This window comes from Notechis scutatus, chromosome 4, assembly GCF_049901735.1.
Source record: "Notechis scutatus isolate UNSWTSFEM ecotype Mainland chromosome 4, rNotScu1.2, whole genome shotgun sequence".
Lineage (NCBI taxonomy): Eukaryota > Metazoa > Chordata > Lepidosauria > Squamata > Elapidae > Notechis > Notechis scutatus.
In genome coordinates this window covers 123,415,939-123,442,700 of record NC_142012.1, presented here as the reverse complement: position 1 = coordinate 123,442,700, position 26,762 = coordinate 123,415,939, and the positions used below count along the sequence as shown (strand labels likewise).

Sequence of the window (26,762 nt, the reverse complement as noted above, 5' to 3'; positions counted from 1 at the left end):
CTCCTGTGATAACTACGGTTCCCTTTCTCACCACCCCAGGGTTAGATCTTTCCTTAGGGCGCCACCAACCTGTGCCCTCCTACCGTTCACAGGTTCCCCACATGGGACCTCAACAAGGTCCTCGCTTTCTCTTACACGCCCCCGTTCGAGCCTTTGAGGGAGTCATCCCTGCAGTTTCTCACCTTCAAGGTAGTTTTTCTAGTAGCTATTACTTCTGCTCGTCGAGTTTCGAATTAGCAGCTCTGTCAGTCAGGAGCGATCTATGCGTGTTCCACGCAGACCGGGTGGTCCTTCGTCCCGACCCTACCTTTCTACCCAAAGTTAACTCTCCCTTCCATAGGTCACAGGAACTGATTTTACCAAATTTCTGCCCCAGGCCCTCCAGGGGCAGGGAGGTCCTCTGGCACACCCTAGATGTTAGAAGGGCCTTGCGTATTTATATTAAGCGCACTCAATCCATGCGAAGGTCGGAATCCCTCTTCCTATCCTTTCAACCCAGGTCAATGGGGCTTAAGGTTTCCCCTTCCACCATCAGTCGCTGGATCAGGGCTACTATTGCGAGGTGCTACCTTTCCCATTCTCTGCCCGCTCCGGGTGGGATAACCGCCCATTCCACCAGAAGTGCAGCCACCTCGGCGGCCTGGGCCACACAAGCCCCCATCGCTGACATTTGTCGGGCAGCCACCTGGTCCTCTCCGTCCCCGTTTATCAGACATTATAAAATAGATACGTACGCCTCAGCGGAGGCCTCTTTGGCCGACGGGTCTTACAGAGGGTCATCAGTGATCCGGAGGGGCCTTCGGGCCAGACGGAGTCCCACCCGTAGGACAGCCCAGCTTTGGTATGTCCCAGTCTCTGGATGCTCCGAGCGGCTCGAGGGAGAATGGGCGTTGGTTCTTACCTGATACGCCCTTCTCGGCGAGCCGCAAGGAGCATCCAGCCCCACCCTAATTTCTCCGTCTGGTGGGGGCTCTTTCTTCAGCCAAGGAGCCAATAGTAGATTAGAAAGAATCAATAACCTCTCTTCTCGTTATCGCAAAAACTGGGAGGCGCCCGCGATGTCACGTGAGGGGGCGGAGCGTTTCCTCATCTAAAGCTCAGCCTGCAAGAAGAGGACTCGGAAGCACATCCCAGTCTCTGGATGCTCCTTGCGGCTCGCCGAGAAGGGGCGTATCAGGTAAGAACCAATGCCCATTTCCTGTTCCATCTGCTTAATAATATTTTTCTTATCTTTCAGCAGAGCTACACATAAGAACCACATAACAAGGACCATGATGAAGAAGAATGGGTACTTATTTGTGATTGCATTTCTTTGATTGGTCATCTATTAATTTGCCTGTTAATTTACCTCATAATCTCTGAGGTGATTTGGCTATTTCTTTACCCCACTGTGCTATTGTTAGGAACTGAAGCGGTTCAGTGTAGTTCCTCTAAATCAGTGGTTCCCAATCTTTTTTCGCCCCGCACCCCTAAAGAAATTTCACTTTCAATCCCCTGAAATAAATAATAAATAAAAATGCCAACATATAGCCAATATCCTATTGTTTACCTGGACTTTTATCGCACCCCCTGGAATATCGTCTCGCACCCCCAGGGGGTGCGAGCACCCCAGGTTGGGAACCCCTGCTCTAAACGTTTCTGTAAGCTCCTGAAGGTTCTGTGAAGGTGCACAACCTAAGTGAGTGAATTCATAGATTACCTCTGAAAGAACTGTTCTTAAAGGTAAGTAACAAGTTTATTTCCTGTTCCATCTGCTTAATAATATTTTTCTTATCTTTCAGCAGAGCTACACATAAGAACCACATAAAAGTTTTTATTTAATTTTTTAAATTCAAATAAGATAAAATGTTTCAGGAAAATATGGTTTGAGATTACAATAGCATCTATGTGTCCCCCCCAAATAATAATAATAATAATAATAATAATAATAATAATAATAATAATAATAATAATAATAATAATAATAATAATAATAATAATAATAAAAACAACAACAACAAACAACAACAATAATAATAATAATAATAATAATAATAATAATAATAATAATAATAATAATAATAATAATAATAATAATAATAATAATAATAATAAATAACAACAACAACAACAACAACATTTTGCACACTCAAGTTTCTTGGATAAATGGCTTTTTTGTTAGGTAATTGCTATGGTTGTTTGACAGGAGACACACACCGTATGGAAACCAGACTGACTACAGAATATTTGAACTCAATAAGCGGCTGCAAAACTGGACAGAGGTATGTTACTGTGGCTTCTGGATGACTGAATTAGAAGAAAGGGAAAAGCTTTGGAGGGATACATAAAGCTGTTACGATTACACAAGAGAGGAAAGGACTGTGGCTATTAATCATCCTTGATTTTTATTTAACTTTTGAGAACTGATTTTACTTACTTTAATTTTTTTTGTATCATTTTCCATTAATAGATGTCTCAAAACATTTTATAATTTAAAATTACATTAATAATTAAAACAATAAGTAAAATTAATGAGCATGTATGTTAAATTAATTAATATTTCTTCATCTTCTATCTTCTATTTCTTCTATTCTTTCTATCTTCCTTCTCCTCCTCTCTTCTGTCATATGCAGCGGAACCTCGGGTCATGAACACTCCTGTCTGCAAACAAATCAGGTGGCGAACAAAATTGGTGCCATTTTTTTTGACGGCGCACATGTGCAGTTGGTCATGCTTCCAAATCAGGTCGTGACCGGAGTCCAGGAACAGATTACAGTTGCGACCCTGTAGTTGTGTCTGGAAGCGCAACCCACTGCGCATGCGCAGTCAAAAAAATGGCACCAAAGGGGAAATCGGCATGGAAAGGGAATCTTTCCGTGCCAATTTTTGTCACCCAATTTTTGAATCGTGATCTGATTCAAAAATCAGGTAGATTTTTCGTTCCCTACCCGATTTGGTCGCAAACAGGAGCATTCAAAGACCCGAGGTTCTACTGCACTGTGGGGTTAAGACACTCCTAACACCCCTCGGGGGTGTATGTGCCTTAAAATGCCTTCTGCCATGTTAACGGCTTCAAGAGCTCCCTCTTATGGAGGAATAGAAGAATTGTGATGCTGCACGACAGACAGTACAACAGCGTGAGTCCTGACTACAGGATTTCCCTGTCTAATACAGGATTGGGATAAATAAATACCCGGGCAACGCCAGGTTATCGGCTAGTGTTTTATAAAAACACATTAGAAAAATATAAAATAAACTCAGCAAGATAAATGACAAAACAATAATAGAAATGAAATGAAGCAATAAATAAATTTAAATGACAGCCAACTAAGAATGAGTAAGAGTCCTGGGAGAATAACAATATTTTTGCTTATCACCGAAGAGGCAAATAAAGATGGCATCATGCATATCTCACCAGAGAAAGACATTTTAAAGTTTAAGGGTCACCACTGGAAAGAACCCCTCTTAATTAATGTACTTAATGTACCTCAATGAGAAAGCATTTGGAGCAGACCCTCCAAATATTATTTTAAGCTACTGGTAATAAAATATGGAAAGAAGCCTCTTTCACAGTGTTGTTCCAAATGGCAAAACAAACCCTTTATAAGATAAAACCTACACTTCGACTTGAAACTGGAAGCAGATTGGAAACTACCTTTGTGTGTTTATAGTCAATACTCAAGTCTCAACATTATGTATTAATTGAAATGTCTAAACAATCTCCAAGGGTATTGCAGTAATCTAAAGAAGGCATCACTAATAGATGGATTACTGCACTGAAACGAGCTGTATCCAATAGCATAAGTTGGCAAAAAATAATTTTGGCTGCAGTGGCCACTTCCTCCTGAAGCAACCAGGATAGATCCAGAAATGGTCCCTAACTTTGAATTTAATCACTTATGTGGAATGCTCACCAATATGGAACAGTTGAATTCCACTCACTTGGAGAGACATGCCATTCATTAATAGCACCTCTGCCTTGCATTTGCTCTTCTCTGTGCCTACAGGAATGTGACAATCTGTGGTGGGATGCCTTCACCACTGAGTTTTTTGAGGATGATGCCATGTTAACAATCACCTTCTGTCTGGAAGATGGACCAAAGAGATACAGTGAGTCACTTAGTTCCATGTTTGTTCAATATACTATTGTCTGTCTTCATAAATCTTTCATGTATAAAGCTACAGATGCTTATCTACCATCTTTTGGAGTAAATCCTGAGGGAACAGATTCCATTCTGTAGCTGGGGTTTTCTATAGTGGCTAGGGTTTTGCTGCCATTGAAGTCGATGCTATGACCTGTGGCTTTCATCGACTTCAATGGCACCAAAACCCTAGCCACTATAGAAAACCCCAGCTACAGAATTATCAGAGAAGCCATAGAGATTGAAAAAAGACCTGAAAGCATGAATAGAAGAGATGACTCCACCAGATTGTCAATTATCTCGAAGCCTGCACTCACAAACAAAAAAATCTCCACACCACAAGCCAGGCAAACACCTGGGCACAAACAGACTCCTCCTGATACCTCCAGCTCAAACACACCCCAACCAGCCACCCAGATGAAACCTAGCTTCCTAATAAACGATAGCTGAAACCAACCCGCACTAAAAGCCCCCAATACATAAAACACAATGTTGCCAGCCAATCAAGACAAAAAAATGCTACAAAACAGACAGAAGATATTAGAAAGACCAATCAAGCAGAACACAGCAAACTCCAAGACCAATAAACACAGACCAAGACTCCCAACCAATCAGGATGAAGAAAAAAACATTGTAACACAGCACGAGGCTAGCACCAAATTTAAAACAAACGGCTGTGAAAGTCTGACTCACAGAAGAACACAATACACAAGCCTGATGATGGCAGATGAGATTCTGCTGAAACGTTGCTACAACTTTAAAAGCACAACTATAATGACGTGGGAAAATACCCAAATAAAGCTGAATACCATATGTGTGTGTGTGTGTGTATACACACACACATACACACACACACACACACACACACATATATATATATATATATACACACACACACACATATATATGCACACACATATATATATATGTTTTCTTAAGTTTTCGCGGGTACTTACATACTAAAACGTTGTCATAATAAAAGCACAAATATTAAGACGTGGGAAAATACCCGAAGAAACCTAAATACCATACATACATACATACATACATACATACATACATACATGGGGCACAGTAGTCTAGCGGGTAAGACACTGGCTTTTTGAGTTTTGTGTTCAAAACACAAGCACCGTGTGACAGGGTAAGCTTCTGTTTTCCTAGCTTCTGTGAGTCTAAAAATTTGAAAGCATGCAAATACAAGTAGGTAAAGTAGATACTACTTCAATGGGAAGGTAACAGTATTCTGTGCACCTTGCTGGCCACATGACCACAAAAGTGTCTTCGGATAACATTCCCAGCAAGCATTTAGCATTTATGATCTTGTATAGGAGTTGTGCTCCACATTGGATATATTTTTGAAATTACCATGAAGTTCCCAGTTAGAATACATTACCTTTGGGTGGACAAATGATTTTCAGGAAAGATTTTCAAGAAGTTCCATCCACTTATTAGTATATATTTGTTATTCTAAGGGGATTTGTATTCTTACATAAAAATTATGTATCATTAATCACAATGCTGGAAGTCCAGTTTATATAAGGCTTCACATATTTTCCTTTACTCTCCACTTCTAAAAATCAGCATCTGATAAGATTTTCCTTTGGTATTTCTTAAAAGGACGACTAGGGCGCTTGGAAAAACCATTAAATATATCCACAAATTGATATTGTTCCTATTCAGAATACTATACTTTGAATAAAATATTACTATGACAGATTTCTGGACTTAGGAGACATGCATAGACTCCTTCCACTTGTCATGTTCTAGAAAGTAGATGGAATATTTTAAAATGGAAAAATAAATTATATCTGTTTAGAACTTAAAGCTGTTGTGTTAGTGTGGAAGAAACACAGTTGAATAGTAGATTACATGTGTTGCATGCAGAAGCCTCAAGTTTAGCCCCAACATTCTATACCATAGTTAGGGCTAGGAAAAACCCCATCTGAAACCCTTGAAAGATGCTATAAGACAATGATAGGTCCAGGTCTAGATAGGTCCAGAAGCACCACTGAAGATAAAGTTATTTCTGAGATAGTTCTGTGCTACTCTCCATACTTTTTAAATTGGAGGAATCTAAAAGAAATATAATGAAGATGGGTAGGGAGCTTGGCAACATCAAGGAATGATCAACATTATTGCTTCTGAGCAATACATTCAGGACTTGGGTCTTGGCCTGTTGGCAGTTCCATTCATTGTTCATAATCTCCAAAAAATCCTTTTGCCAATCTATTCATGAATGTATGCTACATAGAATGACCAATAATTTGATTTTTATCACCCCTTTCTTCCTGATGTCTAGCAATCGGCCGTACCCTAATTCCTCGCTACTTCCGCAGTATCTTTGAGGGGGGCGCTACTGAGCTGTATTATGTTCTGAAGCACCCAAAGGAATCCTTCCATAACAACTTTGTTTCACTTGATTGTGATCAATGTACTATGGTCACTCAGCATGGCAAGCCCATGTTCACCCAGGTGAGAGTGCAGTGGTATTTCCCCAGCCCCAAGGCTTACCAAGAGGTACTTGTGTTTAATTACAATCTTCAGCATTCTTCACGTATGTAAAGAGATCCTCTGCTTGGAAAGAGTTGCTAGCTACAAATAGAATTAGAACAAAATTGTGTCACAGAATATTTCTAAATTTATTTTTCTTCTAAAAGAATTAATAAAAATGCAAGTACATATAGCACAATTTTAAAATTTAATTTAAATTCAGCACTATTTAGAAATGGGATAGGCAGGTATAGCCATTTTTTTAAGAAGTACCCTGTTTCTCCAACAATACGGCCTCCCCCAATAGGAAGTCCCAGCATGTTTTATAGGCATGAAATGAAATTAAGCCCCTCCCCCAAATTAAGGCCTATATTAAAACATGCAAAATGGGGGAATGGTGGGGGCTTGTCATTAGGAAGTACTTTTGTTGCACACCGAATATGGTGCTGACTGCGTTGACCCCGATATGAAGTGCCCCACCAACACCGAGGTCAACATCCAAGCCGCCGCCGCCTGCCCGAAGATGCAAAGGGGGATTAAGTCACCCCGAAAAGACAGCCTAGCCATTTTTTCGGGGCTCAAAAAAAAATAAGACCCGCCTTATTATATGAGAAACACGGTGAAAAATGGTGCTTAGAAATTACATTTTAAAAACCAAGTGCTGCAAAACAAGGAATGGATGGACTTATATTTCATACAACCACATTAAAAACAAAATGTATAAATTAATGTTATTAATAATATGAATGCAAATATAAAAAGCCACAGAGCTAAAAACAGAATAAGGAAGAGATTGGGTGCAGGGGAGATACTAATTAATTAGTGGTCATCTCAAAATTTCACCAGTTCCCAGGAGTCCTCAGGCTTGTTGACCCAACTTAAACCTGAGGAACCTTAAGCTAAAAAGTATGAGACCAGATTTACTTCAGAAAGGAATTTTTCTGTGAGATAAAGCAATAATTATTTTAGAAACATAGTCTGAAATTATAATGGTGTCTATATCTCATGTTTTAATTTTAGATACCAAAAAAAATGAGAAATCAGGAAATAATCTAACAAAAGTCAGTTAAAAGTAAAGTATATGCCTGCTGGGAAAGACTAATAGAATGTTAGATACTCACGAAATGAATTTCAGGTGCAGCCTAATAAAATAGTATGATTCTGGAGATATAATTTGAGTAATGGGGTGCTATAATCTAAAAAGCGATCCAGAATTTGATGCTGTTATATTAGTCATAGACTTTATATACAAGTGTTGAAATAATCACCTAGAGAATACTCCCTTGAATCTCATAGCCCTTTGCATTCTGCTTGTCCAGGTATCTGTGGAGGGCCGCCTCTACTTGGAATTCATGTTTGATGACATGATGAGGATAAAGACATGGCACTTCAGTGTCCGGCAGCATCGGGAACTTATTCCCCGTAGCATCCTTGCTATGCATGTAAGTTCAGAGGTTAGTAATAGCCTCTGTTTAGGCTGGGTTTAAGTATTTCTGAGAATGAGTCCTGACAAGTTGTTTCAGTTGTTTTGTGCCCATTCATAGTGTTGAGGGTTTTTCTGCTGCACCATTATTTTTTGAAAATTTCAACCTTCAGTTTCTATTTTGGTGTCCTAATATATTGTATCATTTTAAAAGATTAACCTCCCAGTGCACCAATGTACAGTTTATGTGTTGATGCAACATATTTTTGTTTAAATGTTTTATTTCTCCTTCTAACATTCTCTCTCCAGGCGCAAGATCCCCAGATGTTGGACCAATTGTCCAAAAATATTACTCGATGTGGACTTTCAAACTCCACACTCAACTACCTCCGAGTAAGTGCTTTTCTTCAGCACCTATGAAACTAAGAAATATATTCCTTGGTATTTCCTCCTTCGGACAGTAACAGAATTAAAAATGTCATTTGGATGATAATGTTTTCTATATTTTACACAGGGCTATTATAAGGGTTTTTTTGGGGGGTAGACTGTTTTATTTTTGTGAGAATATATATGCTTCTATGCTTTAGGTGATTATTGGCAGATAATGTATATATAAAATACAATCATATTCTCACTAGTTACATTTTTATAGTAGTGGCAGTATCGAAAGCTATTAGGCACTTTTTTCTATATTACTATGATAGAATAAAGGCGTGTATAAATTCACTAGCAATGTATAGAAAACGGAAAATATGTTTTGCTTCAAATCTGAAAGGAGAAATTGTCTTCTGGAAGTTCTACCAAACCATTTTCGATGAACCATGACCGGTCAAAACAAAGTCTGCAGGAATCTCAAGAGTGGTTGTACAGGGCAACTAGGGTAAAGCTGGTGTACCTAACAAAATCAGAGAATCATAGGATTTGAAATGACTTTGGAGGCCTTGCAGCAGTTCAGCTTCCTACCCAAAGGAGGAATCCTCAAATCATCCCACCTAAATAGCTGTCCAGCTTTACTTGACAATCTCAGCAATGGAGCACCTGGGATTCTAGGACACAAGTTGTAATGGGATGTGGGAAAGACCCTGGGAACCCAAGCAAAGAGACTGTTGCCAAGGGAACGGTCAGATAAGAGACAGTCTAGCCTGCAATTGGATAATGGGCAGGGTAAGAGGCTCAGAAGAGGCTCACCCTAGTTTGTTGGGCTATAAAGGAGATGAGGGGAAGGAAAGATTCACCTGTTCCAGATGTGGAAAAGCTTGCACCTGAACTGTTTTCCACACTTCTACCCACACTAAGAGAAAGAAAGCATACAGGGAAAGTACATCTCATATGTTTTGCAAATCCAGATTTGACTAAACATATTTAGCATGAAAGTCAGTTTGCTGCATTATTTCTAGTAAAAGCTTCACAGGTGCTCCAGGCAAAACATTTTTAATATTTGATTTTGCTAGCAATCAAGAGAAGTGTGTAAATTCTAAAACTAATTGAAGCTCATGTATGGAAACTACTATCCAGCTTGATCGTAACCTACAAGTAATATCTAAGATTGAAGCTAGAGAGTCACCATCAGTCTCTCCTTAGCCTTGAAAGCCATTTGGGCGACTTTAAGCCAGCCGCTCTCAGCCCAACCCACCTCACAGGGTTGTTGTGGGGAAAATAGGAGGAGGAAAATGTATTGGATATGTTCACCGCCTCATAAAAATAATAAAGATGGTTTAGAAATAAATACATGTATGTATATCTGTCTGTCTACCTAATTTATACATTGCTCATCTCACATGATTCTGGGTAATTTAGCCTTTTAAAACATACAGCCATATAAAAGAAACATAGGCAAAAACAAAGTTAAAAACAGAAGTAGAACAATTTTTTTTAAAAAAGATGGAGGAATGCTCTCAAGCAACCAACCATATCCAGGATTACCTGCCACTTTTAGATCCCCAGGCCAGTTGACAAACTGAGGTCTTAATGCTCTTCTGGAGCCTATAAGAGTGGGCACCTATGTCCCCTCTGGGGCAAGATATCCATATGGCAGGGTCAATGACAGAGAAGGCTCCCTTCCTGGACCCTGCCAATCAAAATTCTTTAATGAATGGTGTGTGCAACCTACTCTTCTGTCTAACTGGGTGGACAGGTTACATTGACCATGCCATGAAGAGCTTTAGAGGGAATATCAGCACCTTGAATTGTACCCAGAAGCAAACAGGCATCCTATGCAGTTCAAATAATAGAGGCATCGTATGCACAACTCCAGGGGTGCCCAAAACTAACCACACCACCACCTTCTGTGCCAGCTGCAGCTCACAGGGACTCTTCAAGGGTAGCCTCATGTAGAGCACATTGTAGTAATGTATATGGGAGATGACTACAGCATAAGGAACTTTTTCAATTCAGGAAGGGACATAACTAGTTTACAACACAACGTTGATTAAAGGCCCTCCTAGCCCTGGCTGTCCACTACTCCTCAAGCAGGATTCATTAATCCAGCAGGGCCTTTAGATCACGCAATTGTTTGGTCTGGGGCAGTGCAACCCCATCCAGGATCAAGGATGGCAAGTACTAGAATAAAGAGGACCTCCCACCGACAGCCACTCTGCCTTACCAGGATTCAATTGAAGCCAGTTGTTCCCATCCAGACCTCCAAAATCTCCAGGCACTGCAAAAGGGCATCCACAGTATCACCCATCCACTATACAACTGGATATCATCTGCATACTGATGATAGTACAGTCCATGGCGACAGATGAACTCACCCATGGCTTTGTATAGATATTAAAAAGGAGCGGAGAGAACACGGAGACGCTCCATGTGTGGTGGGTGGGCTGAACCTCTTGCTGCTGATCAACATTGATTGGCCTCCGAGAAAGGTGAATGTTCTTTATTTTTGAACAATATTCTTTATTGTCCTTTACTGATGCACTTTATCATTCTTTATTGTACGTCCCAGGTATCTGGCACTAAGAAATTAATTAGTTTTGTCAGAATGTGTCCATATCTGGCCAGGTTTAGATCAATGCCTAGAAACCTATCTATGGTTCCAGGAGGATTCCATCTGGGTTTGTCCTCTACTACAGAATTTATTTTTCCTCTTCTTCCCACCAGCTGTGCGTAATCCTAGAACCAATGCAGGAGTTGATGTCTCGACACAAGACCTACAGTCTCAGTCCTCGGGATTGCCTCAAGACGTGCTTATTCCAGAAGTGGCAACGTATGGTGGCGCCACCTGGTGAGACTTTTGAGCAGTAGGGAAGTCTATCCTGTGCACTGACCACTAAATCAGATGTATTTCTTAGCAAGCCCACTTGAGGGCAGCAGGGCATTGGCTTCCTGCAGCTGGAATGCCTCAGAACTTGGATGAGTGCTAAAAATCCTATCTCTGAAAGTAACACAAGGTGTAAAAATGAAAGTGGAAGTTAGTGTGGCAATATAGAAATATATAGATAGTTTGAATCAGACGGTATATAAATTTATGAATAAATACTGGGAAGTATTTATTCATTATCCAGGTCTTGCTTGGAACATGCAAATTTACAATTGGACTGTGTTGAAACAATGGAACATTAGATTTTTTTTTTACTAAAGGCAACTTATCTCACCAAATGTTATTTCTCAAACACCTTCATAGCTGAACCTGCACGTCAGCAGCCTAGTAAGCGCCGGAAAAGGAAGATGTCTGGAGGTAGCACCATGAGTTCCGGCGGAGGCAATACCAACAATAGCAACAGCAAAAAGAAGAGTCCAGCCAGCACCTTTGCCCTCTCCAGTCAGGTACCTGTAAGCATCCCCTTTTCATTTTTTCTTTTCCTTTTAACCTGAGGATTCCTTGGCCTGGGCCCGTGTTTCATGCAGCTGAAGCTCTGCCCCAAAGGATAGGTGATGCTGGTAGAATTCAGGCTTCTAGGAGTCCTCTCAAGCCAGATTCAGGGAAACACACCAACAGTTAAGGAATAAGGTCATGCCTGAGCATGTAAGCCAGCCAGAATTGATCTCGCAGTCCTTTTATCCAGAAATCCATTCCCAGTTTTCTCTCAGATATTCTTTTTCAGCAACCTGGTTTAAAAAGGGAAAGCAGCTTAGTTGTTGCTCTTAAATGAATGTCAGGAATCCTTGTTAATCTACAATAGATGTCCCAAATATATTTATCTTGATTATCCCCACCCTGTCTTATAACGTAAAAAGGATTAATGTAATCCCTTAGTGTAGCTGTTCATTTGAAGGCTGTGTGACAGAGCTGTCAAACTCCTGGCCTGCAGGCTGGATGCGTCACGTGTTGGCCATGCCCAGGCTTGGTTTAGCGAAGGGGGAAAAAGTCCTGATAGGTCCCGTGATGACATGAGTTTGACATCCCTGCTCTATATAGACCCTGTTAGGGCCAGAGTCTCATTTTTTTGTGACTAGGAAGAATTCAGACTTCTTCCTCTTACAGTAGATATAATAGGCTTTGAACCATTCAGGTGGGAACTGAGAGGAGACTGTGATTCGCCAATATCCCAGGGTATCCATTGATTTGTCAGATGCTGTCCGTGCCCAGATACAGTAGAAACTGATAGCAACATTATTCTAAGTCCAGAGAGGGGCAATGTTCAAAGGGAATATTGAGACCTTCCCAAATAAAGTGCCTTCTAGATGTTCTGTGCCACTCCTAGTTGTTGAGTCTCAACACATCTGAAAGGTGCCAGATTAGGGAAGGGTGAGTCAAGGCTGAGGCTAATTTTGATTCCTCATTCTAGGAGGGTGGGGGAGAAGTCCTTGTTGTTGTGACAGCTGGCTCCCTTGAACATTGTGATATGGATCAGGGCAGTCTCCACCTCGATTATGTTTCGGGACCCTCTTCCCTCCTCAGGATGTGATGGTGGTGGGCGAGCCAACCCTGATGGGTGGGGAGTTTGGTGACGAAGATGAGCGCCTTATCACTCGGCTGGAGAACACACAGTTTGACGCTGCCAATGGCATTGATGATGAGGACAGCTTCAACAACTCTCCTGCATTGGGTGCCAACAGTCCCTGGAACAGCAAGCCCCCTTCCAGTCAGGAGAGCAAGTCTGAGAATCCGACGTCGCAAGCATCACAATAAAGCCCCCAAAACAGTGCCCAGCCAGGCCTATGCGTGACTTGGCTGGTGCTCCACGGACTGAGTCGAAACCATTCTACCTGGACAATTGTGAAGAAGAGTGGCTGGCCAACAAGGTATCAAGGTCTATGAGCACTGCAGCGCCTGCCTGTCTACAGTTAACCTGGCCACGATTCCCTGCTGTCTGCACTCTTGGTTGTCTCCTTTAGGGCAGAATTGGAACAGTGGGCTTTTAGTCCCAGCAGAATTTTAATTCCTTCTCCTTCCCCGTCCATGCATCCAGCGCCCTGGATACCACAAGCAACACTGTTAGGGAGTGGTATTCATAGCAGACCCTTAGAGCCTCAAGTCCATTTGGTGGATCAGCATGAAGTACCTTGGGAAGAGGCCACAGGACTGATTACTTAAGATGGGCAGGAAAAATCTGGTCTAAGGCGCCTTTTATCATTCAGTTTCCTATAAGGGGCATCAAGAAGGCTCCATTTTAGCAGGAGAGTCTCAGAGTTTTGTGGACAATGTCATGACTCAACGTTGGGGCAGCTATGATTTTTGTGGGTTGAATTTTAAGCAGTTCATCTTGACTGTCTTAGAGATGGCAGAGCAGTAATTCTGTTTTGCCTGAAGATCCCAGAAAGCCAATATGGCAGGAGATTATGTAGGGTTTTAAATTTTCTGGAATACATTAGAAAAATATTCTGCAGTTATCTGGAAGGGAACTTGACCTTTTGGTCAATCTTTAGGCGTGGGCTGTTTTGCCCCAACCTGCTCTTAAAGGAAATTGCAGTCCTCATACATACCCTGCCCTCAGTATTTTGGGCTTTTTTAAAGAAATAAAATAAAATTGTAAGTTTTAAAAAAAATATGCCCTCCCTCCCTATTTCCCCCAATCCTGATTTTTGTACAGGCTTGTCTACTAATTGGGAGTCTTAGTTTTTGTATACAGTTCTGAGAGCTTCAAACCAAGGAGAGACTTTGCAAACTTCCTTTATACACTCCTTTGAGGACAGCATGGCTGCCTCCACTCCCCCCACCCCCTGGTGTAATTTGTGTGTGCTTCTGTTCCTGCTCCACCCTCCTCTACCATATCCCTCCCCTTTTCAAATTTGTGTACCTTGTGCTTGTATATTTCTGCGCTGTATGCTGTGTGTATGATGCTGTTCTTTCACTGTGTTCTCACTAAGGCTGCCACTCCCATTACCATTGGTAGTGGGGGAGGAGTTGATTGTGATGGGTGTCCTTCTTGGGAGGCAGTAGAGTTCAGAGGGTACTGTCACCAATTTACAGCAGTGCAGAACCACAGGAATGGGGCTGTGGCATCTGGGGAAGCAATATATCCATGTTTTGCAAAGAGAATATAATTATTTCTTCTCTTTATGGAACAGTCTCTAGGAAACCATTGCCCAGCCAGACACATTCATTTTTATTTGAAATACTGGTACTAAATCCCCAAGGAAACAAACCCATCTACTTTCCTTTCTAACTTCCAATGTTCTTCCTTAAAGCCTAGGTTTATCCTGTACATCTTGGGCAAAAAAAAAATGCTTTATTAGTCACAGAGGCCTCAAAAGTTGCCACAAGCGAGGCATGGTTTTTCACTTTTGAGAAGAGTGCAAAATACCTTGAAGATATTTTGGCCACCTGATGACCTAGACCACGGGTGTCAAACTCCACCGCGTCATGTGCTGTAGCACGATGTTTTTGGCCTTTGTGAAGCCAGGGTGGGCGTGGCCTGCCCATGATGCATCCGGCCCACAGGCTAGCACTTTGATACCCCTGGCCTAGACCGATTGTGAGGGTGATTGCAAAGGCTGCACTGTCATGGCACAATACTCTTTTTACCTTGCTTTAGGGCAGGGGTGTCCAACCTTGGCAACTGTAAGACTTGTGGACTTCAACTCCCAGAATTCCTCAGCCAGCAAAGCTGGCTGACGAATTCTGGGAGTTGAAGTCCACAAGTCTTACAGTTGCCAAGGTTGGACACCCCTGCTTTAGGGTATTTCTTCAAGAGGATTTCTACCTGCAAAGATTCCCCCCCCCCCGCTTTGCAGCATTATTGTCATCAGTTTGCCTAGAGCTGCTAGTTTCGTCTAGTGCTATGAGAAGAATTTCCTTTCAAGTCATGCTCTGGAATCCTAGATATTCTCTACTCTGATGGAACCCAGTTGGATGAACCTGAGATATATTCATGGCAGTTTGGTCACTTTTGTATTACTGGGCCCAGGTCCTCCCCTGCCGGCAGGTAATTATAGCAGCTAGTAGTGTAAATTACAAGGGATTGGGTTTTTTTCCCCATATCTGTTTCCTACGTCAAAATAAGAGTATCACATTTCTCTACTGCTGTGGCTCAGCATGTAGTGACGACGTGTACTCTATCACCTCTCTCCACCTTGTCCCTTTCCACTTCCCTGGGGCACTGTAAAGCTTTTTTTTTTGCATAGTTTGTGCCATTTATGGTCATGTATGGTACCAATAAAACAACTTTTCGGTTTGGTGCTCTCCTTCCAGTTTCATTTCTCATCTGGATATTGAGAAACGGGAAATCTGTTCTTACATGCAGGTTCTAGTCATCAGAATTCTGTGATTTAGGCTGAGGTAAACAGCTGATACGATGGAATTCGAGGGCTAACACTTGTTCTCTGCTGCCAGCATTTCCCAGTTTTAAATTTTCCAGTTTCCTTTCTAAATAACTGCGTGCTGATATAAAGCATTCTGGAATCTGTGCACCAAGCAACTGAGAAATCTCGAGTACATCTAAAGATAACAGAAAAATTTCTGCAGCTGAAGAACAAGTGTTCTTGTGTTGAAAGGGGAAAGAAATATCACAGAGAAGCCTGAGCCATGCCTTTCCTACATTAGCAGGCAGCCAGGCAGTTTGCAATCCAAATACGGTTGTATTGTCAACCTTTGATTAACAGAAAATAGAGCAAACAAGTTTGATAGAAAGCATGGAAAATGAGCTGGTTTGATAGTTGGAACATTTTATCTCCAACAGTGGAGTCCCTTTATTATTAATTCAATCTACAATCACCCCTGTCACATTGGGTAAGGAGGTGGGGAGAAAAGCTAGCCATGTGCCTAGTATTGGCAATGCATGAAAAGAGAAAGAATGATACCTGAAATATTTCTGCCTCACTAGCCAAGGGAACTTTAGCGTTATATTTAGCCTGCATCTTCCCTTCCTCCATTTTGTAAGATGTTAATACCTGTGTCTTTCAAAACTATTGTAATCTTATGCCATATTTCATTCTTTGAACCAAACTTTGCAACATTAAAGAGACACAAGGCTTTGGCTACTCTTTTGCTTCTTCTCTCCATGTAATTTTTTTTAAATGTGGGAAATATATTTTAGGAAGCAATTAACAACTTCTGTATATAGCCTTTTTACTACTTAAGCCCAATTCCTGAACCCATCATAAACTTTTAAACAACAGAGGAACAAATGTGCTTCCAGAAACTTGACACATTTCATCTTAAACATTTAGCTGATAGAGCTACCGTCACATCCCAATAATTTTCCTACCAGAATGATTCTTGTGGAAATAGAAAATGTATCTCTGATATTCTGATATGAGTTGGATTCTTAGCCTTATCTTCTGTCCCATTAGTAGAAATGGTAGGCTTAGCAGTAGAAAAAAGCTGTCATTGGTGGAGATTATGTCCATATGGCTGAGGAGGCAAGGAGACAACTTTTATGTTTGTTATTAAACTTGAATAATATAACAGTAAGATTGATAACATTAAATGGGGCTAAAGAGGAATGCAAAGTAAGTTTAAAAATGTCAGTTCAAATTGTTCCTAGTAAGGTTTTGGAGGGACAAAATTTGGTAATATCGTAAAACAGAGCATCACTCCATAATAAGTTTGTGATGACTAAGGTTGGCAATAAAGAAGAACAGAGAATTGCTGTATAGAGGATACCACCATATTTCTAATAAAAGCATTTTATTTTCCCCAAAAAGCAGAAGAACAAGTGTACCGATCAGTCATTAAACAAACATAGCTAAAAGAGCTTGGATAAGAGGTTTAAGGCAGAATCAAGCCTTATAGAATAAAACCTTGCTCATGTTTTAAAGCAATATCAAGAACGTTATCTGTTACAACCAAAACAAAAAACAAAACGCAGAAGAAAAGGCCAACTCACTTCCATATTTAAGTAAATTTGCCTCTTAAGTTATGAGGAGCTGAGTTTGACTAGGAGCCTTAACTGTTTAAAGGATGTCTTTTGAAGCCTATGCATTGCTCAAGGCACCCATTCCATCCTACAAAGCCCACAAATGCCAAAAGGGATGTATGTGTGTCCAAAAAAATTCACTAAAAAATTCTGTTATGAATTCCCTCAACCAGTCTTAAGTACTGAGACATGGAAAACAGACAGCCTTGCGTTGTAAAGTGATCAGATACTGTACATGATTTTTTTTAAAAAAAACTATCATTGTGGTATGCTGGTGACATAAATTTGGTATGGATTATAAGGGAGAACATTTTAATTGTGGGCCATTTACATCACTAATAAACTATATGCTCATAATCTGTTTTATTACTGCATGGATACACACACATCCTTTAAAATAACATTGAATTTTACTCCATTGTGATTTAACTACCATTGAAATCTTGAATACCAGCATATTTTAGTTTTTGTACTTGAAAAACTCAAGTGCCATCTATTATTTAAAGAGATAAAATCAATGTTGGAAAACAAAGGTAATCCACTATCGTAGCAACTTCTTGCCCTGTATAATAATCTACTTCTACTGTATATTGTCCCTGGCAGATTACCATCTTGCCTCTCTTTAAACATCTTAGCAAAGGAGACCACCTGCTTGACAACTATTACTCTTAAAGTTTTCATTTACATCCAACAAAAAATACTTCCCTGTAATTAACTCATTGTTTTTTGTCCTTAGTGCTGCAACAACTTTGAACATTTTTACCCAATGTGTTTTAGTAACTCCAGATACTACTATAAGAAAACTATTATGTCTCCTTGAAATGTTCTGCAAACCAAACATACCCAGGGCCTCTAACTGTTCATCTTTTTTATTTCCAGACTTCATCTTCATTTCCTCTGAATATAACTCTAGTTTGTCAGTATTATCCTGAAATATGCCCTGAACTGGATTTCTGTTAATCTTGACATTATATTCTGTTGGTACAGGGTAGGATTGTATTTACTCTTTCTCCAATTGCATCACCCTGTTGGTTCATGTTCAGCTTATGATCCACCATTTATTGGTATGTATTTTCTTCCCCTATGTCAGCCAAAAGTTGGTGCTAAAATGGCTTCCTGAGCTGGGATATCTTCATGAACACCAGGAAAGAAATTGAATAAATAACAATTGGGATGTATTTTGAGTCATGTATGCATGTAAGGAATGTCTCTTACAAACGAGCATTTGTTGATAGTCTGCTGCATAATACAAAAGTGACAATTTGTCACTTTCCTGTGACTATTACAAAGAAAAAAAACGTATCAACAGTCTTGTCCTAATAGTGCAGACAACTGGAACATTATGTTTCCATTTAATAAGTTGGTAAACTTAATTATAAAATATATATATCTATCTCTCTTTTTGCATTTAAGAATTCCAGAATACATGTACAATGGGGAGGAATAGAATGTGTTTTGTGTATTATGAACCCAACACCTTAATGTTTATGTAATATATTTCAATGCAATACTAGACAAAGTCACCGTATCAAGGAATGGCTCCCAAAGAAAGAATAAATTCCATATCAAAGCCAGAACAGTGTGGCCCTACCCACTTCCATCTGCTTATTGTAAATTTGCTTCCTACATCTGTTCTTATGCATTGCTAATCTCCACAAAGGTGTTCCTGTCAGCCGCACCCATTGTAAAAATAAATCAGTTTCCTGTAGAATAAGAACTTGTTCAAGAATTCCAAATCTAAGAATAGAAAAATGGCACTTGCTTTTTCTTTTTAAAAAACATTTAACCTATATGCAGGGATACAGATTGTTTTACAAGTTGTGAATAACTCTTGAGTTCTGAGATAAGATAGTGAAGGTTGCATATCTACAATTAGGCATATCTACTTAAAAGGCTTTTAAAGATTTTGGCAAAGATTAAAAATGGATCTCCACACCCACAAAATAAATGAGTTCACATATGTGCTTAAGCAAAATGAGAAATCCAAGTGCTTCACTTTATCTCTTGAGGGGGGCAATGATGAAACAAATTTGGTACAGCCAGAGATGTCTAGTTTCTAAATTACAGCATTGTAGAACTTACACTCTGTGTGTGTGTGTGTGTGTGTATATCCCTATCACCTTACAATGGCAGGAAATCATACTGCTGATTTTTAGCATAGCAAAAATGGGAGTGGTGAGCCACAAGTGGCTCTGGGGCCTCAGATTACCCACCCCTATTCTAAATTGTAATTTACCTTTTTTTGGCTTTGATTTAGCATATTGTGCTTTTTCCTAGTGTGATGTTTTAGCTTAATATAAACCCAGTCATTGTAATTTACTCCACAGGACACAGGGTTCTTTCAAGGAACGGCATTAACATACAGTCCTCCAGCAATTGAGTCACCAGAAAAGTATGGCTGGCATAAATTATTCTGCCCAGACTGCCAAGCCTTGTTTATGTCTTCATAGTAAGACTGCTGAGTGGCACTGTCCTTTAGGCTTGTAAGGACATTTACAAGATTCTCCAGCTTTGTTCCATTTCATGATGAGCATCACTTAGTAGGAATAACAATCACTCAGTATGGTGAGAAGGGGTTGGGTGGAAGGCAGGCTTCCTTAAGGTGGAGGTTTAGCCACCTTGAAGCTACCCAAGGGACTGGTTCAGGTCAGGTGGCACTCCATACTTAAAATCTGTCACTCAACCTATTTCTGTGAAATGACCCAGCAGTCTTCTAAAACTGCTAAATTTGGGTTCAAAATTATGGCTGGAGGAAGAGTGTGGGGATAGTGCAGGAGGGAAACAATAAAGAGGTGCTGGCAGGCAGTGACTAATCTGCACTTTCAAACCCAATTAGAAGGGAAGAGAGAAACGGTCCTTAGATGAAAGACACAATCGCTTCTATGAAACCTTGATAAGCAGAAGGTGCTACTGGAAATAATATTCAGCAAAAACTAGTCTTTCCCACCCCCTTTGCCCTCCTGTCCTTAGAGATAGCTCTAGTCTGTCCCACTTTCCTATGACTCTGATCCCACTGGAAGAATGTGATAGATCTGATCTTAGGAGACAGGCATATGGTCCATCTAAACTTAAAGGGATAGTTCTTTAGACTGCATTAAGGCAAACTACTTCTGAAATCTCACCAAGAAAACTGCAGGGATTTGTCCAGGCAGTTACCAGGAGTCAACATTGATTCAAAAGAGAAAAAAAGAAAAACAAACCACAGCCAGTACAGAACCCAACATGTCTCTATTTTCTTACCTCTTCAATTATTATTTCTTTGAGCTAGTCTCCCTCTTGTAATTTTTGGATCTGATGTTAGAAGATCTTAGCTCTGTCTTTAGTGCAAGTAGGAGGTGACACACATTTTGTGATTCTTTCAAATCCAATCAAATATTGGAAAGAAATTTTGCAAAAATGTTCACCATTTTCTTTGTTTATCTGCAGGATAACTCTGCATCTTGTACGGAATACAAGATTCATACTTAGTTTAAAAGGGGAACTGGCAAAAGAAAGCTGGTGTTAGAACTTGAGCCAAATTGGGCCAGGGATTGTGGAAGTAAAAAAAAAAAAAATCCCTGAAGAGGCAGCTCAGCAATGCCTCAACACCTATTCTTCCACTTGATGCCTCCTCCCTTCTCCTTCCTAATAATGTGAAAACAGAGTCAAGCATATAACTCCCAAAATGTATGATATGCACATATACGGAGTTGCAATGTATTTTGTTAAAAATAAAAATGTCTCTACTGGTTGAGAGATTTGAAAAGAACTCCAGAAGCCATCAGCTGTGTGCTTTTCCTAATATACGTATGTGTATATATTTTGAGATCTTTGGATGGGCCGCAACCTTTTTAGTAGGAGGGTCAGAGGTGGAAATCATAGTAGTTTACATTTGGTAAATCCTATCACTGTACCTGATGATATTTCTAACTCCCAATTCACGAGCAAGATTGTGTTATTTTGCTCTGCTTAAAAGACCATGGAATCTAAATGAAACAGAGAAGATGGTGCTCAGCAGCATTTGTGGTGAGTTTGGCCAGCAGTTAGTCTCAGGTGTGCAGTGATTCTTGTCATCCGCTGAAGCCTCCCAACCACTGATGCTGAGCTTGGCATCCTACATTCTTTTATATAATGTCTGTAAACAGTACAGTAGGTAAACTAATGGGTATCAGGCAGATTTAGTAGCAAGCTTTTTAATGCTACTCTAGATATTAAGAAAACAGCATGCTCACAGACATACACTAAATTAGCTCCTGCATCTAAACTCACAAGATTCTTGGGGAGTGGCAATGGAACTGAAAGCTTTGGGCACATACATACCATTTCCTATACTGTACATCTGGCTTCCAGTAGCTTCTCTGAAATTAGCTTTTCCTATATTGTTGCTATAAAGGACACACCCATTATTTTAAACTCATGGTTTCGATAGCAAGCCTTATTTGCTTTGTATTTGCATTTACTGGCTCTGATCACTAAGCCAACAAATGTTTTTTTTCACGTCAGACATCACCACCCCCTTTGTCAACAAAGGAAACTGGTCTTTACATGTCCCATGTTGCCAAAGCACTAATGTTGACCATCAAATAACATTTTAAGACAATTTTTTTCCCAGATAAACTTTTGGATTTATAAGAAGTGCTCGGTATATTATTAGAATGGCTTGAAAACTGAATTTTTAAAATTATTTCTCCTTGAAGGCAAATTAAGACTCATGTTTGTACAAGCTTCAAGAGATTTCAGAGATTCTCGATAGGTTGCCACTATTCTCCCCACTATCTATTATCTGATAGTTGGGCTGCCTTCCTTTCCACACAATTGCCTACGCTTGCTTCATTTCAGCAATATACTTCAGAAAGGACCAAAATCACTTTATCATTGGTATTGTTAAAGAAATTCTTGCTCATCTCATGAAAGTAGAACTGACATTAAAAACACAAACCTAATCTACCTCTCTAAAAGTTTCTGTTGCCATGTTACATTTAAAGTTTAAATATTAATCATTTCAGAAATTATCCTTTTTTCTCATTAAGAAAGAGCATACCAAATAGAATAGATTACTGTAGTTTGAGTAAAGCATATGTTTCAAGGGCAGAGAGCAAACTATGAAAGCAATGCTGTATTCTTTCTTCAGTAATCTTTATTTGAATTTTGTTTTGTTTTGCAAAGTGATTTTTTTTTTCAGAGGCATGAACTGATTTCAAAGAGAATGCCCTTCTCAAAGGACCGAAGGAGACTCTCCGGCAACTGCTTCACTCTACCCCAAGGCCCTCTTAGCAGAATGAACAAGGACGTTTCTGTCAGAAGTGCTTCATTCTCCAGACTCTACCAGGAAAATTTAGCATCTGGAAATGGGTGATGCAGGACCTCTTCGATGCTGTGGAACAGGATGGGCTAGTTCCTCTCACAGGAAAAAGAGACTAAATAAAATAATTTGCACAAGAAAGGAGGGGTACAGTAATAACTTCACTAATTCTTGTTCAAATTAAAAATAAATGCATTAACACCAATTTCTCATATTTAATAAAAGTGCCACACCCATGCTTTTTATTTCAAATTCCTGGCTTATATATCTCTGAATTATGAAAACTTACTAAGTTCTTTTGACCAAAAAGAAAAATCACCTTTCCTTTAGTACAGCTCAGAGGAAACCTGATTAGCATTACATATTCATCCTGTGTCACTTTCAGAGTTAATAAATATAACTGAGTCGGAGCTCAACTGAACAAAAGCTTCAAGCGTGACATGCACAGAAGATCTAGCACAACGGAATAAGATTGGAATAAATATGTACAAGAAGAAATACCACTAAATAATAGCGAAAGTCAAAATAAAAAAAAGAGAAAATAGATCCTGATGATGGACATGCATTGTATACTTTTCTTAGTAACAGGAACTGATTTGCCACTGCCTACATATATAATAAACAAGATCTAAACGTTATTTAAGAAACTTGGAATGCATGACATGGAAAGGTCTTTATAACACATACCAAATGTTTGTACTCTTCCTTTCTGGATTAACATTGTTATGTAAAACAAAAGAAAAGAAAAGTTAGAAATAGAAATAAAAAATAGAGATAATAAAAATAAAATATCAAAGGAAATATAGCCAATTTTAATTTATTTTGATGCCATTCATATTTATCTATTTGCAAACTCTCCTACTATATCCATTCACTGCTTTATGCCCTATATTTTGCTCATTAAACTCACTTCTCTTTTAGGATCTCATTAGTCCACTCAACATGCCTTCCTTAGTCTTTCCCTGCTTCTCCAACCACTCTTCGTGTACAGGTAGTCCTTAACAGTTTGAAGTTACAGCAGCACTGAAAAAAGTGACATGACTATTTTTCACATCTATGGCTGTTGCAGCATTCTCATTGTCACATGATCAGAATTCAGATACTTACAGTTGCAGTGTCCCGGGGTCATGTGATTATCTTTTGTGATCTGACAAGGTCAATGGAGAAGCCAGAGTCACTTAACTTTGTTACTAACTTAACAAATGCAGTGATTCTCTTAACAAGAATCTGGCAAGAAAGGTCATAAAATGGAGCAAAATTCACTTAACAACTGTCTTGCTTAGCAAATTTTGGGTTCTATTGTGGTTAAATTGAGGACTACCTGTATATGTTTTATGATTTGACTGTCATTCATTCTCTCTGTACAAACCAGCTCAATATAAGTCTTTTGTATTCATCTTTTATAGTATTTAGTCCATATTCACACAGCAACCATTTTCACCTATATTTTATCACACCCTTAAGTTACCCATTGCATTTCAACTTACTTTTCAGCCTGATGTTTAGTGGGTTAAAACAAATTTACAGTAAGTCTATTAAAACAAAATATTGTTTCAGGTGTGTAGAGCAAAACATAATATCTTTTCAGTTAAACACAATTTAAACTATTGATTTGGTATAACACACAGATGGAATCAGCTATTTTTTATTAGGGAGAAAATACTATGGGACAGGAGGTTTTCTCTTCGGTGCCCACATACAATTCTACTGAGTGTTTTGGTAGACCAATAAATCCTTTGAGATAATATTAAAATACAGAAAAATACATGCAGGGTTAAACCACCTGAATTAAAACTTTTAAGGCTTTAAAAAAACAACACCAGAACTTTGAACGAAAACCAGAAATGCTCTGGCAATTCATATAGCTAATAGAGGATGGGTATAATCATATCAAAACACAAACACATTCCATTTAGTAGCAGCAGAAGCTTCTATGTAATGTTTTAAGGTTCTACAAGCGCCCTAGGTGGATAGATCAAACTAAGGCTACCACAACCACATACAATACAGATAGTCCTCAAGTTACAAATGTAACGGAACCTGCCCATTCCATTCATAAGCTGAGGATTTGTGGGAGTGACTCTTGTACCTTGAACACGATCACTCCCTCTCAAACACGCATTCGCAAACCAAATGCGTCGCTTGTTAAGTGCACATGTGGTATTTCAGGGAGGGGAAGGCCGTGGGGGGCCACCTATTAGACCACCGAAGACCTCCCTGACCCACTGAAATACCTCATGCTCCACACAATTGCTTCCCCTCCTCCGCACAGGCCACTTATTGTGTGAAGATCTAGCAAGCTGTCTCCTCTCCAGTCTATCAGCCACGTGCGCCCCTCCAAAGCTCCGTTTGGTGTGCGTAGGTCTTGTCCGGCATTTTTCAGCCCCAAATGGAGCTTTGGTGCCCCAAATTTCACGCTACTGATCTCACATGATCTTGCAATATTTTAGGCCTTCATTCTCTGCATACTCGCCGAAGGCCTGAAGCACCAAAGGCCAAGAAAGTGAAGATCTTTACAAGTGAGTATCCACCGGTCTAGTGCCTATGGAGACCCGGTGCAGGAGCAGGGAGAATAGGCAGGGTAAATGTTGCAGAGCCTCTGCAGTCGATCGTAAGGGTGAACAGCTCCCATGGTGCTGCAACATTCATAGTTTCGGAACTTGTTCATAAACGCTAGGGGTTGTTTATCGCGTAACCTCGAACTTTTGCTAAGGGAACACTCGTAATGCAGGGATTACCTGTACAATGTGTTTGCACAAAACACAAAGCTAAAATATGATTTAATGGTGATAGTTCAATGTGTCGTATGAATACAGCCAGACCTTCAATTTTGCTGAGATTCTGTTAGTGAATGTATTTTTATGGAGATCAGACTGAAATTTATAAATGCACAAAGTATTGTTTTGGGTATATTGGTCAACATACGTATTACACTCTGGCGTCTTCTGTTTCTCTAACTATGATAGGTCTCTCTTGATCTCCTCTTCCTATCTGTAGATTTTTCTCTCATTTTTTTTTTGTTCTCTTCACAAATTCTTCTCAGTCTCCCTCTGTTCTTGCCAAGAATCATAAAACCTTCACATTCTGCCTCATATGGATATTTGTACTTGATGTGAACACTGATATATTTTTATGAAGCATTTTTATTGTAAGTAAATGAATTGCTGAAGTGGTATCTCTAGTCACAGAGGTAAGTGTCTGAATTTATAGTAATGACAGAGTTTGCACTTGCAGTACATTCCTCTTTATCAGAGCTCCAAGAGCCACAAGTCATAACCATCTGGGGCAAAATTGTGATGTAATTAAATGAGTCCAGAAATAAAAGGGCAGATGGATGATGAAATGATTTAGTGTATCCCATGAAAATGGTATAACGTAATGTAATGCATTCCATTACAAGATATTAGGCTATCTTGGAACGCTAATTGTGCAGGACAAGTGCAATTTTGTCAGTTAAATTATTTTAAATCAGAAACCATCAACTACTTGTTAGAAAAATCTAAACTATGTGTCCACCCCAGTTTAAAATGCTTATTTTGTCTACTGTTACTTGATATTTAGTAATAAATGTTCATTATAATAAATGAATGCTTAATAAAATAAAAGAGACAAATATAGTTTATCATGGAAAATCTGAATATTTCAAGAAAACATTAAAACAATCTCAAAGAACACTGTGTTGTCATTCGTAGAGCAGTGTTTGCTCCTTGAATTCACTTTTTGTGGCCCTATAACCTCCAAAACTCATCCCAATTCCTCCAAAACACACCACCAAATATGTGACGCCATTCCATACACTTAGCTTCCCTAGGCCTCAAATATGTGGCCCTGGCTGCTTGTTCTTTTTTTAAAAAAATATTTTAATTGTTTTATATCATACATTTCCTTTCTATGTTGAGCAGTGTGCTCTCTAGGTGTCCTAGGTGTTAACATACAAACTTCATCATTGTCATTATGATCGTATATATATAAACAAATATGTGGTAATATATAAACTAATATGCAATAACATATTATAACATATATTATCTTCCATTATAGTATCGATATATAACCGTCAGAAATATTTACTCATCTATTTTTCTTTCTGCTATAAACCATATTTCACCTAATTCCACTCCTCTAACCTCAATATCTGTCATTTAACAATTTATAGAATAGTTCCCAATATTATGAAATAGTCCGAATCTTCTTTTCCTTTAATT

The 26,762-nt window shown here is 39.4% G+C and overlaps 1 protein-coding gene across 14 annotated transcripts in view; it reads left to right on the top strand.

Annotated features, from left to right (window-relative positions):
- Positions 1–22,774, top strand: part of LDB1 (LIM domain binding 1) — an 84,854-nt gene extending 62,080 nt beyond the window's left edge. For 2 of the 14 annotated variants that reach the window (XM_026672122.2, XM_087964685.1), the window contains exons 4-11: positions 2,186–2,261; positions 3,987–4,089; positions 6,421–6,593; positions 7,931–8,053; positions 8,344–8,427; positions 11,137–11,260; positions 11,660–11,802; positions 12,878–13,965. In XM_026672122.2, the coding sequence (XP_026527907.1) occupies positions 2,186–2,261; positions 3,987–4,089; positions 6,421–6,593; positions 7,931–8,053; positions 8,344–8,427; positions 11,137–11,260; positions 11,660–11,802; positions 12,878–13,108 (1,057 nt within the window). In that variant the 3' untranslated portion in view covers positions 13,109–13,965. Of the gene's footprint in view, positions 1–2,185; positions 2,262–3,986; positions 4,090–6,420; positions 6,594–7,930; positions 8,066–8,343; positions 8,428–11,136; positions 11,261–11,659; positions 11,809–12,764; positions 13,966–22,437 lie in introns of those variants that run through there. The other 12 variants (XM_026672053.2, XM_087964683.1, XM_026671974.2 and 9 more) reach the window with 9 other exon arrangements.
- The last annotated feature ends 3,988 nt before the right edge of the window (positions 22,775–26,762 follow it).